Source organism: Helicoverpa armigera, chromosome 20 (genome assembly GCF_030705265.1).
Source record: "Helicoverpa armigera isolate CAAS_96S chromosome 20, ASM3070526v1, whole genome shotgun sequence".
Taxonomy (NCBI): domain Eukaryota; kingdom Metazoa; phylum Arthropoda; class Insecta; order Lepidoptera; family Noctuidae; genus Helicoverpa; species Helicoverpa armigera.
In genome coordinates this window covers 9611882-9628917 of record NC_087139.1, presented here as the reverse complement: position 1 = coordinate 9628917, position 17036 = coordinate 9611882, and the positions used below count along the sequence as shown (strand labels likewise).

The following is a 17036-nucleotide window of genomic DNA, read 5'->3' as shown; positions in this document are numbered from 1 at the left end:
GTACCACTAATGGTACTTTGATAGTGCCACGTAGTGCAGCGCGTACCGTCAGCTACACATGTAACGCGATGCGATGAACTAGCAAAAATTTTTGCTGACGTTAATAGGGGTGGGCCATTTTCATCGACATCTTTGCAAGAAAAAATATCGACTTTATAAAAAAAATTGCCGATTACAAAATTATGTAATATCGCAATAAAATTAAGTTTATGGACACGCGAAGTGTGCGTAAGTTATACGCCAATATTTTTTGTTAAATTGTATTTTATGCGGTCTTTAAAACTTGACGTTACGGTTATTTGAGGACTACCTACAATTACTGTTTATGGGCTATGTAAATCGTGGTTTGGGACCGACAAGTTCTACAAACCTAAAATGGCATGTTTATTTACATTCGCTCTTTCATGATGTTATGAATCAAGTACCAATTCTGTTTCATCACTTTCTTTTGATCGATTACAAAAGAAACAGCAAAACTTCGTCCGGAAATTGTATGAAAGCCCAATCAAGCAAATGCGAAGTGCCAATGAACTATGTAAACTCACCGACGTACTTGACCTCGTACAAACGCAATTACCCAACAAAACCCAACTTAAAGAGACAATACCGACGTTACAAGTATTTTTTGTTCAACTCATTCAAGTATTTGGCCATAACACAATATTAAAAATCGAGTAATACCACCAGAATGTAATAAAAAAAAGTAAAAATACACTCCGGCACAGAATTCTGCCAGTCACGAGGGTCGAACAGGCCGCCCGTCATTTTCATAAATTTCACAACCCTAGCGCCACGGCCACTTAAATGCCAACTTTATGAGCGACATATTAAGGTTTGATTTGGTATATTTACATTTGTATTTTACGACATTCCTCTTTTGGGTCGTGGTGGTATAAACGGTATGTATAGAAAAATTTGATTATTCATGGCGAGTTTGAGAAAAATTACACACGAGCTTTCGTGCGGTAACGTACCGTACGTTGCTTTCTGCTGATTAGCTGTCTTTGATGCTTTTAACTTGTTGGGTATTGTACCTTTGGTAACTCATGTGTTTTTTGAACATAGATGTTGGAGAGTACGTGTCCTGAAACTAGCAGATCGACTGCCTCTGTGATGTAAGGGGCCAAGTGATGGTAACTCGATTCGTGTTATCAAGCCAAAAAGAGGACTAAATAAATTTCCTGCCAAACGGACAAAGCAGTTCCCTCAACCTTCAAAATAGCATCACGCTATCCACAGAAGTACATAGCCGCGCCTCAATATCGATCCCAATTTACCAGGGTAGCAGGACAAGCGCAGAGTTTCCACAATGTATCGTACACGGAAGCGAAGACGCCCCGCAGCGCCTGCCAGTAACAGGCGGGCCTGTGAAAAGCGCTGTGTAGACTACGCTAATTAGTTTCAAGTGAAACTCTGTACGTTCATGCGAGCCTAGTAATTTCGATTGAGAGTTTAATGATCTTACTGATAGTTAAGTTATTGTTATACGGTTTGCTCGTAAGGTTATGGCTTCGGATCACGGCAGAGGGTGTAAGTAAATATTCATGAATAACTTATACAGTTATTGGTATGACTTACATTTATTGCAACCTGTTAGTTTATTGTTATTGGTTGCTAAATTAGGTTGGTAACGCATTTGTTACTTCGTATTATGCGTAGTGTGACAAAAGGACATTGGAGTTGAAGATGCTAGGTTAAGTTGCATTATTTTTAGACTGCGGAACATCGTGAGAATGAGATAGTTCATCCATCTGTAAGCTTTATTTATGAACTAGGTGCTTCTACACCTGTAAACACTTCTACACTACATACAAATGGTCTTAAACCTCACATGAACCTCCAATTCACTTCAAAGGTACTGCCAACACCCAAACAAATATCATTAGGGCACCACAGCAAGAGGTTCTTGCAAACGATAGTTAAGCATGTAGACAGTTAGGCATCCCTCAAAAACTTGCGTGGAGAGGGGAGGGGAAGCGGGGTGAGGAGGGGGAAGGTGCGGGAACCCTCTGTAACTAAATTTTGAACTGTCACGTAGATTAATGATACCAGGCGGCGCGATACGCGGTAATGTCGACCGATTTGGATGGATACGACTGCGAGGATTTTTGGTTTGAGCTTTTGAAGGGGAATTGCAAGGGTTTTGGATGAAAAATATATGAAATAGTTCAAGTAACATGTCCTCAGTGGTACTAGTTAGTTAAAAAGCCAGGCATTGTCAATATGTTTGTATATACTGGACATGAATCTAAACTTGTCTATACATCTAATAACCACCAACTGAGTTATAAGATCTTGGATTGAACCTTAGAATTGTGCCCAAAACACTAGAGTCTCTCATCCTTTCGCTTTTACGTATCATTGATACTTTGAATACGAAACTCCAAAACAATTCCATTACTCGTACAAACAGCGTAATATTAAGGTATGTCCACACAAATCCATGTCGAAAGCGACGGCGCGGCGCGGGGTACCGAATGGATTTCGGAAATCGATGGCGTCCAAAAATATTTACAAGGACCACGTGCGCTTTCACGCACGTTGTGTTATGTGTGTACACCTTTATATAACACGTCGTGTGTAATGGTAGAACCCTATGTGTGTTATTTTGAAAGTTCTAAATAGAGATTAGGGAACGAGACAGATGCTGGATCAGGAAAAATGATGTTGGCTGATGAAGACTGCATGGTTTTGCGGTTATAGATCTTAGGATGACTGAAGTGATAATTAAATATATACTTAATTAGATTTTTGTACTGGATAACGTTGACGTTGACTTTTATTTTATTTAACGTTGACTGGAAACTAAACTTAGAGGATTTCAAAAATAAAATGACACAATATGTGTGGACGTACAAGACATTTTTGATGAAGCTTTTCTCAATAGTGTGTAGAGAGGAGATAAACTATTAGAGACAGGTTATAAAACTTAAAATAAATAGCATTTTATTAAAACCCAATAAATAAAGCTTAACTATAACTAAACCCCAAAAACTGATAAACTAGCAAAAAAACCATTATCACCGCCAAACAGAACGGCCCAACCGATAAATTTAAAATATACACGCCAAATGATTTAATAACAAAATAAACAATAAATAAACGTGAAAATTCACCAAAAACCGACCGCCCATTAAATTTATAGGCCAACAGTAGTCGATACACAATATTTAGATGAATATTCAATATATAAATAAAACCACGACCTACAGCAAGCGAGAGTAAAAAATACCTACTACAATATAAATTATGAAAAACACTACACTGACACACGGCCAGTAAACGTCACTGCGATCAGCTGATCAAATATATTGCTACTATAAAAAGTGAAAACGCAAACTACTCTGCCCCTACGGCCATCCCTCTCCGACTTACAGCGCGTTCCCATGTCGGAACGAGACAGCGAACCGGGTCGACGTCGCGTAAAATGATATATTAATGTCAGCTGTGTTTAGGACCTTGCGAGTCTACAAAATAATAGATGGTAACAAATAAATTACTCGTTGAGTGCATTTCTGAACGAAATTCGGGCGGTCGTCGACCGGCCGTGGCTGCGGTGCGTAAATCACGATTGATATACGACTCGCGAAGGTCGCCATCTTGAATGTTGCGTTCGAATTTTGAATGTGTACGCGCCATTGGCTCGCTTGTGCACTTGTCAAACTGATTTTGGCGGGATTTCGGTTTGTAGGTTATGTTTACGATTTGATGGTGGGAACGTTTTGAGATTTCTGCTTTGCAATTCAGATAGGTAATAGAACCTACTGTTTCATAGACTCTTAATATGGTGATGTTAGCATTATACGTTGATGTCCACATAAAATATGGTTATAACTTTCAATGAATGAGTTGACGTTGCGGTTTTGATGAATCTGTCTGAACATTAACTGTAGCAAAAACGTTAGAATTGATACTGCTTCAATTTTACATTAGATTGACAAATGATAGCGCCACGGGCTCATTTACAACGCATAATGAGCACTCTTTTTAGTCCTGACGATGGTATCGAAACAGAACAAACATGCGCTTATCAGCCGTCAATCTGACAGCTTACAATCACCAGCATCTTTAATTGTGATTTGTTACAAATTACGCGGATCATTCTTTGCTAAACGGACAATTATCATCGGTCATAATTCCGTAATTAATGGCTGCAATGACTCAGGTCCACGGAGTAAGGAAGGATGAGTGGAGATGACATAATGCTTGTAGGACAGGCGCCTTCTTCTAGTACCTTCTAGGTCTAATAGGCACGGTAGGCATGACCAAAACGATCAGTTACAAGTGAACTAACAAGGCGTTCATGTTCTTTGAGACATCTGTCCTCAATTATTGGTATTACAAAAATGGTCAGGGTAAAAGAAGGCGTGTAAGAGCGAAAACAGTAACATTCCTCCTCTCCGACACACCCCTATTTTGACGCGCTTCTTTCAAAGTCAAAGTCATTCATCATTAATTAAAGTAGGCTAATTAGGTTAGCACTTTTTTACGTCAAGATTACAAAAATGACAGCAGCCCCAAAACGAACCTCTTTCACCACTTCCTAGTGTTCCTAGTATATGTATATGTAGTGTTATGGCTTTCTTAGGAGATTATCCGTTATAGCATCTCCGCTAGTTATTTTGTTCTCTATGGTCAAATCCTTGATTGGGGGTTACGTCTCAGTCAGATCGGGTGTTGCAGGCTAGCAGGCTAGATGAAAGGAAATATAGTGAACATGTAGACGGATTTAGACCAGTTTATATTGGTTGAGATTTATGCTTTGAGATCGGATCAGTATTATGATGAGGTAGAACAAGTGAGCTTTCAGCTCTATGTTTTCATCATGCAATTGTTCTTTGGCGTTTGTCTTCTCGTGTATGACGTGACTTATGGTACTTTTGTATATGTCGTTTGCTTGTTATTATAAGAGATCTGAAAAGAGTCTGGGAAACTTTTTGAAGTTTTTTGCCTTCTCTTCAGGAGATAGAAATATATTGCTTGCAGCTGGCGAATTTTTAGCTTTCTATTTTAAGTAGGTACATCCAGATTCTCCTCAGAAGTTTTGCAACACTTTTGAGGTCTTAGAGACACTCTTAAACAGCACAGCTACCAAAAAATCTCCATTAAAAAGTAGGTGCCAACCTTAAAAACAAAAACTCAACTTTACCACTTACCCCAGTTGCCTCCAGGCGTACCAACACTACAAACGTAATAACAATAGGTAGATACCTATCCTATTTGTAATTAACAAGTAGTATTAACAACTGATACGAATCAATGCTATTGCGTTCGTGTTATACTGCTGCGGAACCATTAATCAAATTTAGGGGCCCGCGAGTGGTCTTCGAATGGAGAAACGATTAGAAGTGGGCTTAGATTTTATATACTATTGATTTTATTTTGTATTTTTTTTTTGGTTTTGTACTTATCCAGGTTTTTCTTTTAAATTCAACTAGCGGTTTTCCCGATATTTTACTCGCGTCCCTTGCGAACTACTACTCCTACCCGGATAAAATATAGCCTATGTTACTTAGGGGTAGAGTGAGTGTTTGTTTTCAAATCTACAAACAAACAAAATGTTTTCTCTTTTTTTGTATCAGTATAAATACCAATCGTTATATTCTACACGATCATTTTACTCTTATGAGACCTTATACCAAACTTCAGAGCTACTTTACTTATTCATTGTACTATCAAAAAATCGAACCATACGGAACCAACAGCACAGAAATATGCAGATCCTAATCAACTCAAAGAAACAAAGCTTATTCTACCATTAATTAATATTGTGAGTCGATACCAGCGAGCAAATCAACGAACAGACAGACAACTCGATAGCACGGCTTTCAAACAAAGAAAAAACCTCCGAGCTCGGACCTCTCTGTCACTCTTCACGTGAAAAAGAGAGACTGATATCCAATTTCAGTGCACCGTTCGTATTTTATGATAAATAGGTGTACCAACGGCCGAGTGTGTTCCCGTGTCCGATTGATATTGTTTGCATTTAATTTATTTTATGCATCAACAGAATTTTGCACTAAATGAATACCACGTTTCCGGACTGACGGAATTATGGGATTTTACAGAAATACGGAGCGCGTATCCGAACGTTGTGTGCGCTCGAAATTCGAACGGGATTGAAATGAATACGTCACTTTATATACTATTTTTTTAAATATTTTAATATTGGAATTGGATTTTTTTGCAAATGACGTGCGATACGGCGTTCTTTTTTTGAATTTTGAAATGGCCGTGTATTGTCGTGTGATTGCGTTTTGCAGCGGACTTTATGGATAGCGTTTGTTCTGTTGATCAAATAAAAACTATTTTTAAATTTTGCTACGAGATTTAAAGATGCCAGACAATAGCGTCGTTACAAGCAATGCTCACAATGCTGACCAGACAAGCTAGCCGATCGTTTACATATGCATAATTTGCCTCATTAGCTATTATTTTTTGCATGACAGCATTAAAAAGCCAAAGATCACTCAATGATTGGTCCATACATATCTAATGACGTCATCACCGTGACTTGCGATTCTAATAAAAACCACATTCCAAATTTGAATTTCTCTAAACAGTTTTGTACCGTGCAATTAATTACTACAAAGGTTATTTTAGATTACACGCGCGGCCGCAGTTTTCAGAAGGTCATAAACGGCGTTTACGCAAATTGAGAATAAAAAGCATTATGGCGACGTTTTATGGTTGGTTTTTGTGTGTTTATGGCAAATGAGAGTTGTTCGAACGCCTATAAATTAACTGGTTTTAATGACCTAATCAAATTTTACGACGCGAGGCGAATCTCGCGCGGACTCCTAGTGTTGGCCGATTGACTTATTGTGCTGAAAAAAAAACGTTCGCGACCCGTAATTATTTTCGGATTTTTATGAAGATTGGAATTTCTGTTTTTTTACGTAGCTGCTGTATGATTTATGATGCCTTCCTGAAGCTTACCCATCGCATCTGAAACAAGGAGAAAAAATATATTTAAAAACACATTACGTTAGCAAGTTCATTATGTGGGATTATTTGAGTTATTTTAAGAGTGCGGGGGAGCAGAGAAAGTTTTTACTCGAAGTTTTTTAACAACGGTTTTGGAGTGTGGATGTAAAAATGAAGTATTTTGGGGACCAGTTTTTGTTGGGAGCATCTGATGTGGTTATGGGTACTTTTGTGGGGTATCGATGTACTTATATGTCTGATCATGTAAATAATGGTGGCTGGTTTGATTTTGAAGTGAGGGTGCGTTTAGACCTAGGGAACGTAGAATTAGAGCTAGAAAAAGAGGATTATTTTGAGAGGATTGCAGCATTTAATGGTTCACTATCTTTTTCGTTGTTCTCTCTGAAATATATTCTCTTTAAATAAATGGGCTATCTAAAATTGGAGTTTTTCAAATTGGACTAACAGTTCCTGAGATAACCACTTTCAAAGTAACAATTCTTCAGCTTTATAATATAAGCACAGGTACAAACTGACTAGGCCAAAGATAAGCTAATCAATGAGTAACATATAATTTTAACAAACAAGATGATCTACGCATATTCGCAGCAGGCCTTCAAAAAAATATTCCGTCCAAATATTTACGGATTTCCCAACGGCCCTAAATCTAGCCTAATCTACAAGATACACCGTGTATCTACAAGATACAGATACAGTGTATCTAACCCCGAATCTTACTGATACACTATCATAGAGGTCTGTTATCATTATCGCCTTATCAGTCTATCTTTGACAGCCACTTGACGTTTGACAGGTTGACAGACCATCACTCAAGAAGTTACAAAGTTATGAATTACTTAGATGTTTTTAAAGAATTATGTCGTAGTTAGGTAGAGTTATACAACTGTATTTTCATATTTTGACAATGAATCCTATGTTACTTTTTGAGAGACTATTGGGCATGCAGCTGTGACTTTTAACTGTAATTGTGTGTGTGTGTAATTTTTACCTACTTTGTCTTTCTTCAAATTTATTGTCGTCTGCCTAGCCTTTTCTTAGCGATGTTGGGGTCGGCTTCCAGTCTGACAGGATGCAGCTGAGTACCAGTGTCTTACAATGAGCGACTGCCTATCTGACCTGCTCAACCCAGTTACCCGGGCAACTCAGTACTTCTAGGTAAGGTTTGTCTAGCTTCAAATTATCAAAACTACTCAGTTTAGAAAGTTAACTGAACGTTCAGGTAAACTTGATATGTAGTTTTATATTCTTGATTATGATAACCACTCATATCATAGCCCAGGCACTATTTCATAAGTTGTTAAGAAAAGAGCTACCTCCTCAAAATACAAGTCACCCCGAAGTTGTCTATTAGTCACTCTATATATTGTCTATACTGCGCTAACGCAAAGCATCAAATAGCTTCAGAGAGACATTGCTATATGAAGAGAACTCTCATACGGATCAGACAGACATTGCTATGTGAAAAGAACTCTCACACGGATCAAAAATAACCTATCTCCCTATCCCTAACTGATGATCCTATCTCCCAAGGTTCACCAGGATAAGAATTCTTGCCTGGAAAGATGCTGGCTAATTAGAGAAGGGGTTTTTCTCAGCAAACGTGCTCCGGTGTAGTCGGCTTAATACGTGTTTACATTCCGTGGCTGCGCCGGTTACGGCCGAGTTTTACCACGGTTAACTACAGTTTAGCTAGTTAACTTACCGTTAGATTTCTTTGAGTTAATCTTGATCTGATGTTTGGGTATTGATCTCTGTGTGTAGATGACAGTTTTGAAGACTTAAGTGTCATTTATAGGATAAAATAAAGAAATTTTACAGGTGTCTTGAACAGATTCTGAAAACTCTTTTACCTGTAGAAAGCCATTCCTTGGAAAACCCCCTAAACGACATATTTAAGTTTTGTAGAGCATTTAGACTCCCGGAAAACGGCATAGTACCACATATTACCCATAAATTCTTCCTAAGTACCAATAATCATCACAAAAACAGCTTAAAACTCTCCCAAATTCCTTAAAAAATATCCTACACTCGTTTAAGCAATCCCAGTTAAACTTAGATCATGTAAAACACTGGATGGTCGAGCGCGGTGCAACCGGCCGTGTTGTGAGTCGGCCCTACTTGGAAATGTACGTATGATTCCACTTACTGGATAGCGTGCGGCTTACATGACGAGGTGACGGGGTACTTTCTAGAAGATTTTTTTTTTATTTTTAATTTTTAATTTTAATTCAGGAATCGAGGTCAATGTCAGTATAAAGAATATTTTATTTTTGGATAGAGTAATATTGTTGTAGATTACTTTTTAACCGGCTTAAAAAAAGGGGTTTTTAATTCGTAGTTTTTTTTTAAATATACTGGATGGAGAGGCCATTAAAATTACTATAGTATGTAACGGCAAAAAATAAAAGTGTGTAAAAAATTCAAAATAAATAAGAGTTATTAGAAAGTGCATTCGAAAGTTATAAAAAATCTATGTTAAGTAATAATACCTATATTGATAAAAGTGAAATGAGTTATTGGCATCATGTGTTTAGAAACGGGAAGCCGATCTGTCAAGATCCGTAATCTCCGTGAAAATATTATATTGCTCATCTATAATCCTGATACGTTATCATCGAGATAAATGATAAAACTATGTTATTAAACTACCTACGTAGCAACAAAAATTTGCAAAAAAAACACGAGATTTTGAATACACTGCAAACTTTTAGTCGGCCGATAGTTTGTTTGGACTCATAAATCAGTATGAAGATGAATGGTAGTGTAGAAGTAGAAGTACATTAGAAAGATCAGGTATTTAGCCGGTATAAGACCAACTGAAAACTTTGATTGGAATCAGGATTTTTTTTTTTTAAATTGACAACCGTCGGGTCAACTGTCGGCCAACTGTTTGCAGTGTGCAACCATTGTTATCAAAAGACCGTGAAATTGAAAATATCTAATACAAATATATTTCTAGATATAATAACAGATTACTTTTCCTCACATTTAAGATAAAAAACAAACAAATATAAATTTGCATTGACGTCAAAACCCAGACATGACATCAATTATTGTCAATAGATATGTGAAATATAACATTAAATTAGAAAGCCGTTAGAAATGTAGATAGATAAAGATACAGTAAAAGTATTCTTATTGGACTGATGAGGAAGTTTATAAAAAAAACTAGCCGTTTTCCCGCGGTTGCACTCGCGTCCCGTGGAAACTACTGCCCGTAGCCAGATAAAATATAGATAAAATATGTTTAGCTTTCCAACAGTGAAAGATTTTTTCTAAAGCCTTTTGGATACAAAAAAGAAACAAAAAAATCCTCTATGTATATTATATCACTATAGATAGATTCTATGCTGTACATTTTATTGTTTGATTGTATAGATATGTATATGTGATAATCTAAAGATATAGGTAGTTGTTTGTTTTTAATAGTGACAAAAAAGTATATTTATATTTTGAAAAAGAAAGCGTACTTGTATGGTCAGCATGTAAGCCGCTCGCTAGCGGGTTGCGTGCTTCACCGCGAGTGGGAGTCGGTCTTAATAAGCGCGGCTTATGTACTATAATAGCGCACTGACGCACTCTCGCTATTTATACGCCTGACCTGTAACTTTGACATTAGACTCTAAACGAACCAATGTTTTCATTGTCAAGTGGGTGGGTAGAAAGTTTGAGGAATTTTGGTATACTGTAGCATGTAGGCGCTGATTGATAATGGGAGAAAGAGACCTTCTGTTGGATCGACCAATCATTTGCGTTACCTAATTGATCAGACTCGCATGAATTCTTATATCTTCAAGTCTCGCTGTTCGGAAGACTTGAGAATTATAAGTGTACGTGAAGTCTATGTGTGCGGAATAAGATCTTGAATTCCTGCCAACCCTCAAGTTATCCTTAAGCTCAGCTGCTGAACTATATTTAGACGAGTGACAAACAGACAAACACGCATTTAAATATGCTCCGGCATTAATGCGAGTGACCAGGGCGGCAGCTCCGCGCGGAGGTGTCCTCTATAATTTATTGATGCGGCGACGCGGCTAATGCAGCGGGCGACGCTGACTGATAGCGCTGCAGCGCGATATGATACCAGTGACGCGGTTAAGTGCGATCGCTTGTAACGCTGATACCGCATGGGATTCGCCCGGCCTACACTCCTCGCAGCTCGTGCGACCCTGGTACACGTGCCGTACACCGCACGGACTGTTCGATACTTTTTGGTCTTGTCATCCACGTCTAAGGAGATAGATGTCTCTTGGTAGTTTTGTTGATTCTACTAGGGCGGCAGTAGTGCGTAGGATAGTGCGCTTGGCGTTGTCATTGCGTTGTTTCAAATGTGACTGCAAGTGTTGCTTCAGAGATAGAGCGTAATTACACCCTTTCAATGTATGCAGACAGCGGTGGCGGAAGCAATCTTTCTCGCCCGCTTTATCTACCCTCATAACTCTCTCACACATGACGCGTACCTATGTTTCGTTTCTTTTGAAACTTTCGCTTCCATTATTTTTCGAACGCCAATAAACATACAAAAATCCCCGTATCCACACGTATCTTTTATCATTTCCAGTGTTACGCGATCCGTGAGCAAATCCCCGTATCCGGGGATCGCGCCGGGGATCCGGTAATCCCGGTTAATAACGCCTAGCGAGGTCCCGATGCGTCCCCCGCCCCGCGCCCGAGCCTCGCGCCCCGTAATCGAGAATTAGTTGGGAGTTATAATTGCCCGGTTATTATCAACATTGATTACGTTAGGATATTGTTGGAGCCATTCCACGTTCTTTTATTCTGTAATTGGACGTCTTCTCGTTGGATGCTTAATGAACACTCCTTAATGTAGAGGGGAAAGCTTTTTGTTAAATACTTTTTAAGTAACACAGCGTTTTAGTAGCGAGTTCAAATGATCTTAACAAAATGCAAAAGAAATGTATGCTTCATTTTGCCTCAAGTTGATTGTTTGTTTTCCCTTAAGGAAACAACCAAAATAGGGGGATAAAAATAAGAAGAAAATCCCGGAAAATTCACGAATAGTTCCCCAAACGTTACTACATAGGGCCCTATACAGTCGTGGAGGATTGCGGGGCTAATGATTGTGCCGGCGGCGGGGGCTGCTACAAATCCCACCAATATGGAGTGCGGAAAATACCTGGAAAATGGGAATGTTATTTCCCTTCACATGTTACATTAGGGAGAATGTGTGTAACGACAAAGAAAATACTCCAAAACCGTCAGTACCGGCACTAAGTTGTTACTTTTAATTCACATCAACGTTTTTTATCACCGCAGTGTCTTTTGATCTCGGTCCATCTGTTCAGATTTCGTCGTAAGGGCTGGCCACACACGAACGTTTACGATTCCTAACAGTTTTACAGCCCGACAAACAAACAATCGGTTCCGAGCAACGCTGTAACCTGCTAAACGCTGGTATCAAAGTCAAAGCCGAATTTCTCGATTCCTAGTAACATAGCCAGGGATTATGTAAATAGAATTAAAATGATTGTTCTTTTCTGTTTAAAGCTGGTCAGTCAAACGTCGTTTCCGCGACACGGGAACCAAGGAGTTTCTATGAATAGGTGAGCGGAATGCGTTCTAAATCTTTACTTGTGACGTTGGCCCGATAAAGGTAGTGGTGATTTACATTAAAAGTCTGGTAATGAAGAGAATGCCGCCATTGCGAGCTCGGTGGAACATGAAATTTTCTATTGGGCCGGACAAAGGGCACGAATTAACGCGCCATTGTTCGCAGGACGGCCGCTGCGAGACCGCGATTAGTTCATTATTATTTAATGGGTATGATTTAAGCTGTCACCAATTTAATTCATTTTGTGTTTCTTAAATAATAGGGTTTGCCCTCAAAATAGTAGATTTGTCACCAAAATGTATCACCAAACAATATTAAATCAATTCCACAATAAATTACCGAAAATCATGGAGATATGGGGTCAAGTACCAAATAAATGGTTTTGTATGTATTATAATAGGTTTGTCCTAATAGTATTTAGGCAAACTAATTTAAAAAGATCACCAATAAATCATATATTATATCACTAGAAAATTTCATGAATTGTATTAAAATGTAGGGTGGTCGTCATCATCCTTTCAACCAAAAGAGTCTACTACTTCACTGGCCATGTGCCTCCCCCAAGGGTCTTAATTTCCACAGGTAGTATAAATATATTTAAATTAAATTTCTAGCTGAATAGTAAATAAAACACTTAATTAAAGTCAAAATAAGCATCGTATGATCGTACCTACAACCAACCTACAACCCATTCGTTGAGGCCCGAAAGCGCGCCAATTTGTCTCCCTTCCCTTCCTCTTCCCTTTGAACATATTTTCATTAAAAATAAACTGATGTATTAAATTGGTAACGAATACATTATTTTTATAACTAAACATAATAAAATGTAACTACTGTATTGGTGACAAAATAACAAATAAAAAGCAGTCGCAGTCAGGGATCGATTAATCGATTTATTTGGTGACAGATCTACCATTTTGAGCACCAAGCTATTATTTAAGTAATAAAACTATTATTATAAGAACAAAGTTTATATTCATGTAATGCACTACAATTTTATTGGTGATCCATCTCATATTTTATACATTATATTGACAATAATTTGGTAATTCATACATGGGAACACTCTTTGTTTATCTGAGAACGAAAATATTTCGTGGCGATAAATCTATTTATTAGGTGATACAACTTGATGACAAAAATAAATTTTGGTGACAAAAAATATAGTTCCCTTATTTAATTTTATGTGAAACACTGAACATTGCTCGTCTACTTGCCTCTGGACAGATAATAATTGAGTTTTCAGGTGAATCATTTTACTCTATATTCGCTTGTCCTATTTTTGAGGTGTAGCAAAAAATCTACTAGTTTCACAATTAAGATCAAACATTTTTCTGAATGTAATTGTTCAGAAGCAAGTACCAGGGCGGAAGCATCAGACGGAGCTGTATTTGTTGTTGCAGCTATATCAAAGGACGAGGAGCGCAGCGTTCCCACTGTTCCGAGAATCAGTTCCGTTACAACCTGCTTTGTTACAGCTATACATTAGCCCTTTCTATTTATGTTTTCCTAGTCCATTGTTGGGAAATCTACCGATATTTTTTTCGGTGCTCACCGGAAAAATCGTCTTGTATTCGAAGAAACTTTGCTTTGAATAGTTAACTGTGAGTTCCAAACTTAAAAAGAACATAACTATCAATAGAGGTGGCTACTGAAAAGTATTCTGTAATACATGTTTGGTTTATTTAGTCACGTAGGCAATAGAAGTATTATCTAAGCATTAAAATGCGCATGTTTCTTCGAATACTGATCGCTTACTAACAAAATCTTATATGATAGTACAATAAAATAAGGTTGATCCAGCCATTGCTTAATTACCTCAAAGGAATACAATTGTTTGTCTAGCATTATCACAAGATTAGCCGGGAGGCGAGCCTTGTAAAGATAACGCAACTTCACGTCGACTACTTGTTTTAATTTCGTAAATGTTTAAAGAATTTAGATAACTACGGCCTGAAGATTGCGGCCGACTTCACTTATCTGTGAATATCTTAATTTTAATAGACGCGTATGTTTACTTAGTACATAAGCCACTGGTCTCCCTTTTAGAGTTAGTACATGTTTGTCCATCGAGAGGTTCCAAACTTGATAGTAGCTTCCTAACTTCTTTTTATTCTGTCATCGTCCTAAATGCCCATTTCCCATCATCAACGAGAAAACATATGGTTTTTATACACCTGCATGTTCCTCCCATTACGCAAGCCCCGTAAATATGCGCTAGTTTATCACCTAAACAGATTGGCATCTATTTTCGATCACAGGAGCGGCAGAAAGCCATCAAACGGGCGACCTGTCCTCACAATTACCAGGCAACCATGGCTGACGAAGATCCCATTTGTTGCTCTTTGATCTGCTGTCCAATTAATATATCTGCTACGCTCTCATTACGCCCTGGTATTTCTGTTTCGTGTCGCCTGGTGAAGCACTTCATTTTACCGACTGTTTGTTATGTGGGGGTAATGTGTTTAATTATTGTAGTGCTAAGTTTTAGTTTAGATTGACAGGCGAGCAACAATGTTTTCGAGATCATAAATAGACTGTCAATGCTTGAGACAAAGTTAATCTTTCAATAGTTCAGTTTGCATAAGAGTATCCACAAGTCTGACCGACAGAAGGAAGGTATTTCTGGATTCCCCTTAATAAAGCAATGGACGTAGTTTCGCGTGCATCAATGTAATTGCTTTTAACACCACCACGCGCCGCCCCTGTTTTGCCAAAATAACTAATTAATCAGAGTTACGTAACTTTCCTTCTGGGGTGGCCATCCCCAAAAATATTTGAAATATTACTGGAACCTCGTCAAATTACTGGGCTTTAAGATAAACCACGATATCCACATTCCATTTCAATTTTAAATAAAACAAGTTATTTGATTACATGCACTTGAAATGCAGCCAATTCATACGAGATGCTCGTTGTATGAATAATTTGATTTGCACTTTAATAATATAACTTCAGTCTGTCTAACCCTTTAAGATAATCGCGAAGATAGCACTGACTTATGGTATAAACAACAGAAGTACCAGGAGTCCATATCTAGCGAGTAGGTGCACTGTTAATAAAGACGCTAAGCATCGCATGTCCGCGCGGCTAAAACGCTGGGCGTCGCCACCACGCCCCGCAGGCTTTTAGACCGCGCCAGCTCGAGACTTTACTGCTTTCGCGTTTTACGACCCGTCTCCGCATTTTGTTGCCACCAAAATTAGTTTCCACCGGCCATATTGCTAAACAGTGTGTTAAAAACCGTACAAATGCATCCCATCCCTCCCAAAAACACGTAATCCGCAAAGATAAATTGCCGCACCAGTGGAGTTAATAGAAGAATAATGAAACAATTATCTATATTGACGGGGTTTGCGTGTCCGTACGTAGGTGCGAGAGGATCCCACGACACCCCACGCGCGTTACCAGGGGTGCATAAGAAAAAAAAATGCCCCATACGAAAATAATTTTGATAGACACTTCGCGTGCGACCAGCAATTATGTTATGCGCGCTTGGTCGGCGGTAATTCGAATTTAGCACATTATCGAAGCGTTACCGATTATTTTCGAATAATAAATACCGAATCGATGCGTTCGCACCTTTTTTCTGTTACTTATGTCATTATTATAAAATAGTTTACTTGGAACATATGTCGCTCATTAGTGATGGGGGAAGTTTGAAATTCGAGTTCGAATTTCAAAATTTCGGATTAGATATGGAAAGATCCAGTGTTACTATCAGGTAGCACTGTGTAAATGTTGTCTATAGCCGTGCGCAGACGTTTCTGATCTCAGAAGCAACATCCGGCGTTATCTAATCTACGGTCAGTGTTTGTGAAGGCACAGATGATATTCACCGAGATACGCCGCGGTTTATGTATCGAATATGTCCTCGCTGTACGTCACACGGAGCCGTCTTTTTGGTACACATTTCACAATGAGATAACGCGGCCGGGGCGCCACGCATGTCACCGTGGCTTATGGTGTTTTTGTTATAAGAAAAACAAAAACATTCTATAATGTATGTAATAGATAAAAACGTGACGCCCACGGAACATTTCCGATACGTAACGACGTAAAGTCGCATTATTTACACTGTGGAGTATTGTTACAACAGATTACTGCAGTTACGTATTTGTCGAGCCCATTCACTTCATAAGTGGTTTTAAACAAACACCATTGAGTCGAGAACAGGGACCTCTTGTGCTGCCAAGCTGCCTCGGTAAATAACACTCGAGCTTGATATTTATTTAGAAAAATCTAATCTTGACGTGGAGTGTTTTATCTCCGTATCCGGTAAGATCTCGAAAGGTCCCAAAGTACTAAACACTCGAATGTTTATAAAAATTAAACATTCATGTGACAAACTTTGTGTGTTAGTCTTTCTCACGGAGCTGCTCATGCGCAGGAGTTGATGTTAGAAATAGCTCCGTAGACATCTTTTGAAAACGTATTAATGTCAAATAACAAGATAGTCATTGGTTTCTAAACTAACAGATATCATTAATAAAATGTAGCTTTTAAAAATCCGGAC

At 38.4% G+C, this 17036-nt stretch overlaps 2 protein-coding genes across 6 annotated transcripts in view; both read right to left on the bottom strand.

Moving 5' to 3' along the window:
• LOC110381946 (alanine--tRNA ligase, mitochondrial) overlaps positions 1–17036 on the bottom strand; it is a 317119-nt gene that overhangs the window by 19900 nt on the left and 280183 nt on the right. The gene's annotated exons all lie outside the window — the stretch shown is intronic.
• The window catches only part of LOC110379250 (homeobox protein homothorax), a 250907-nt gene that overhangs the window by 113082 nt on the left and 120789 nt on the right, over positions 1–17036 (bottom strand). For 4 of the 5 annotated variants that reach the window (XM_021338844.3, XM_021338845.3, XM_021338847.3 and 1 more), the window contains exon 8: positions 6940–6948. The exons of the other annotated variant lie outside the window; for it this stretch is intronic. In XM_021338844.3, the coding sequence (XP_021194519.1) occupies positions 6940–6948 (9 nt within the window). The remainder of the gene's footprint in view (positions 1–6939; positions 6949–17036) is intronic. 5 annotated transcript variants of the gene reach the window in all.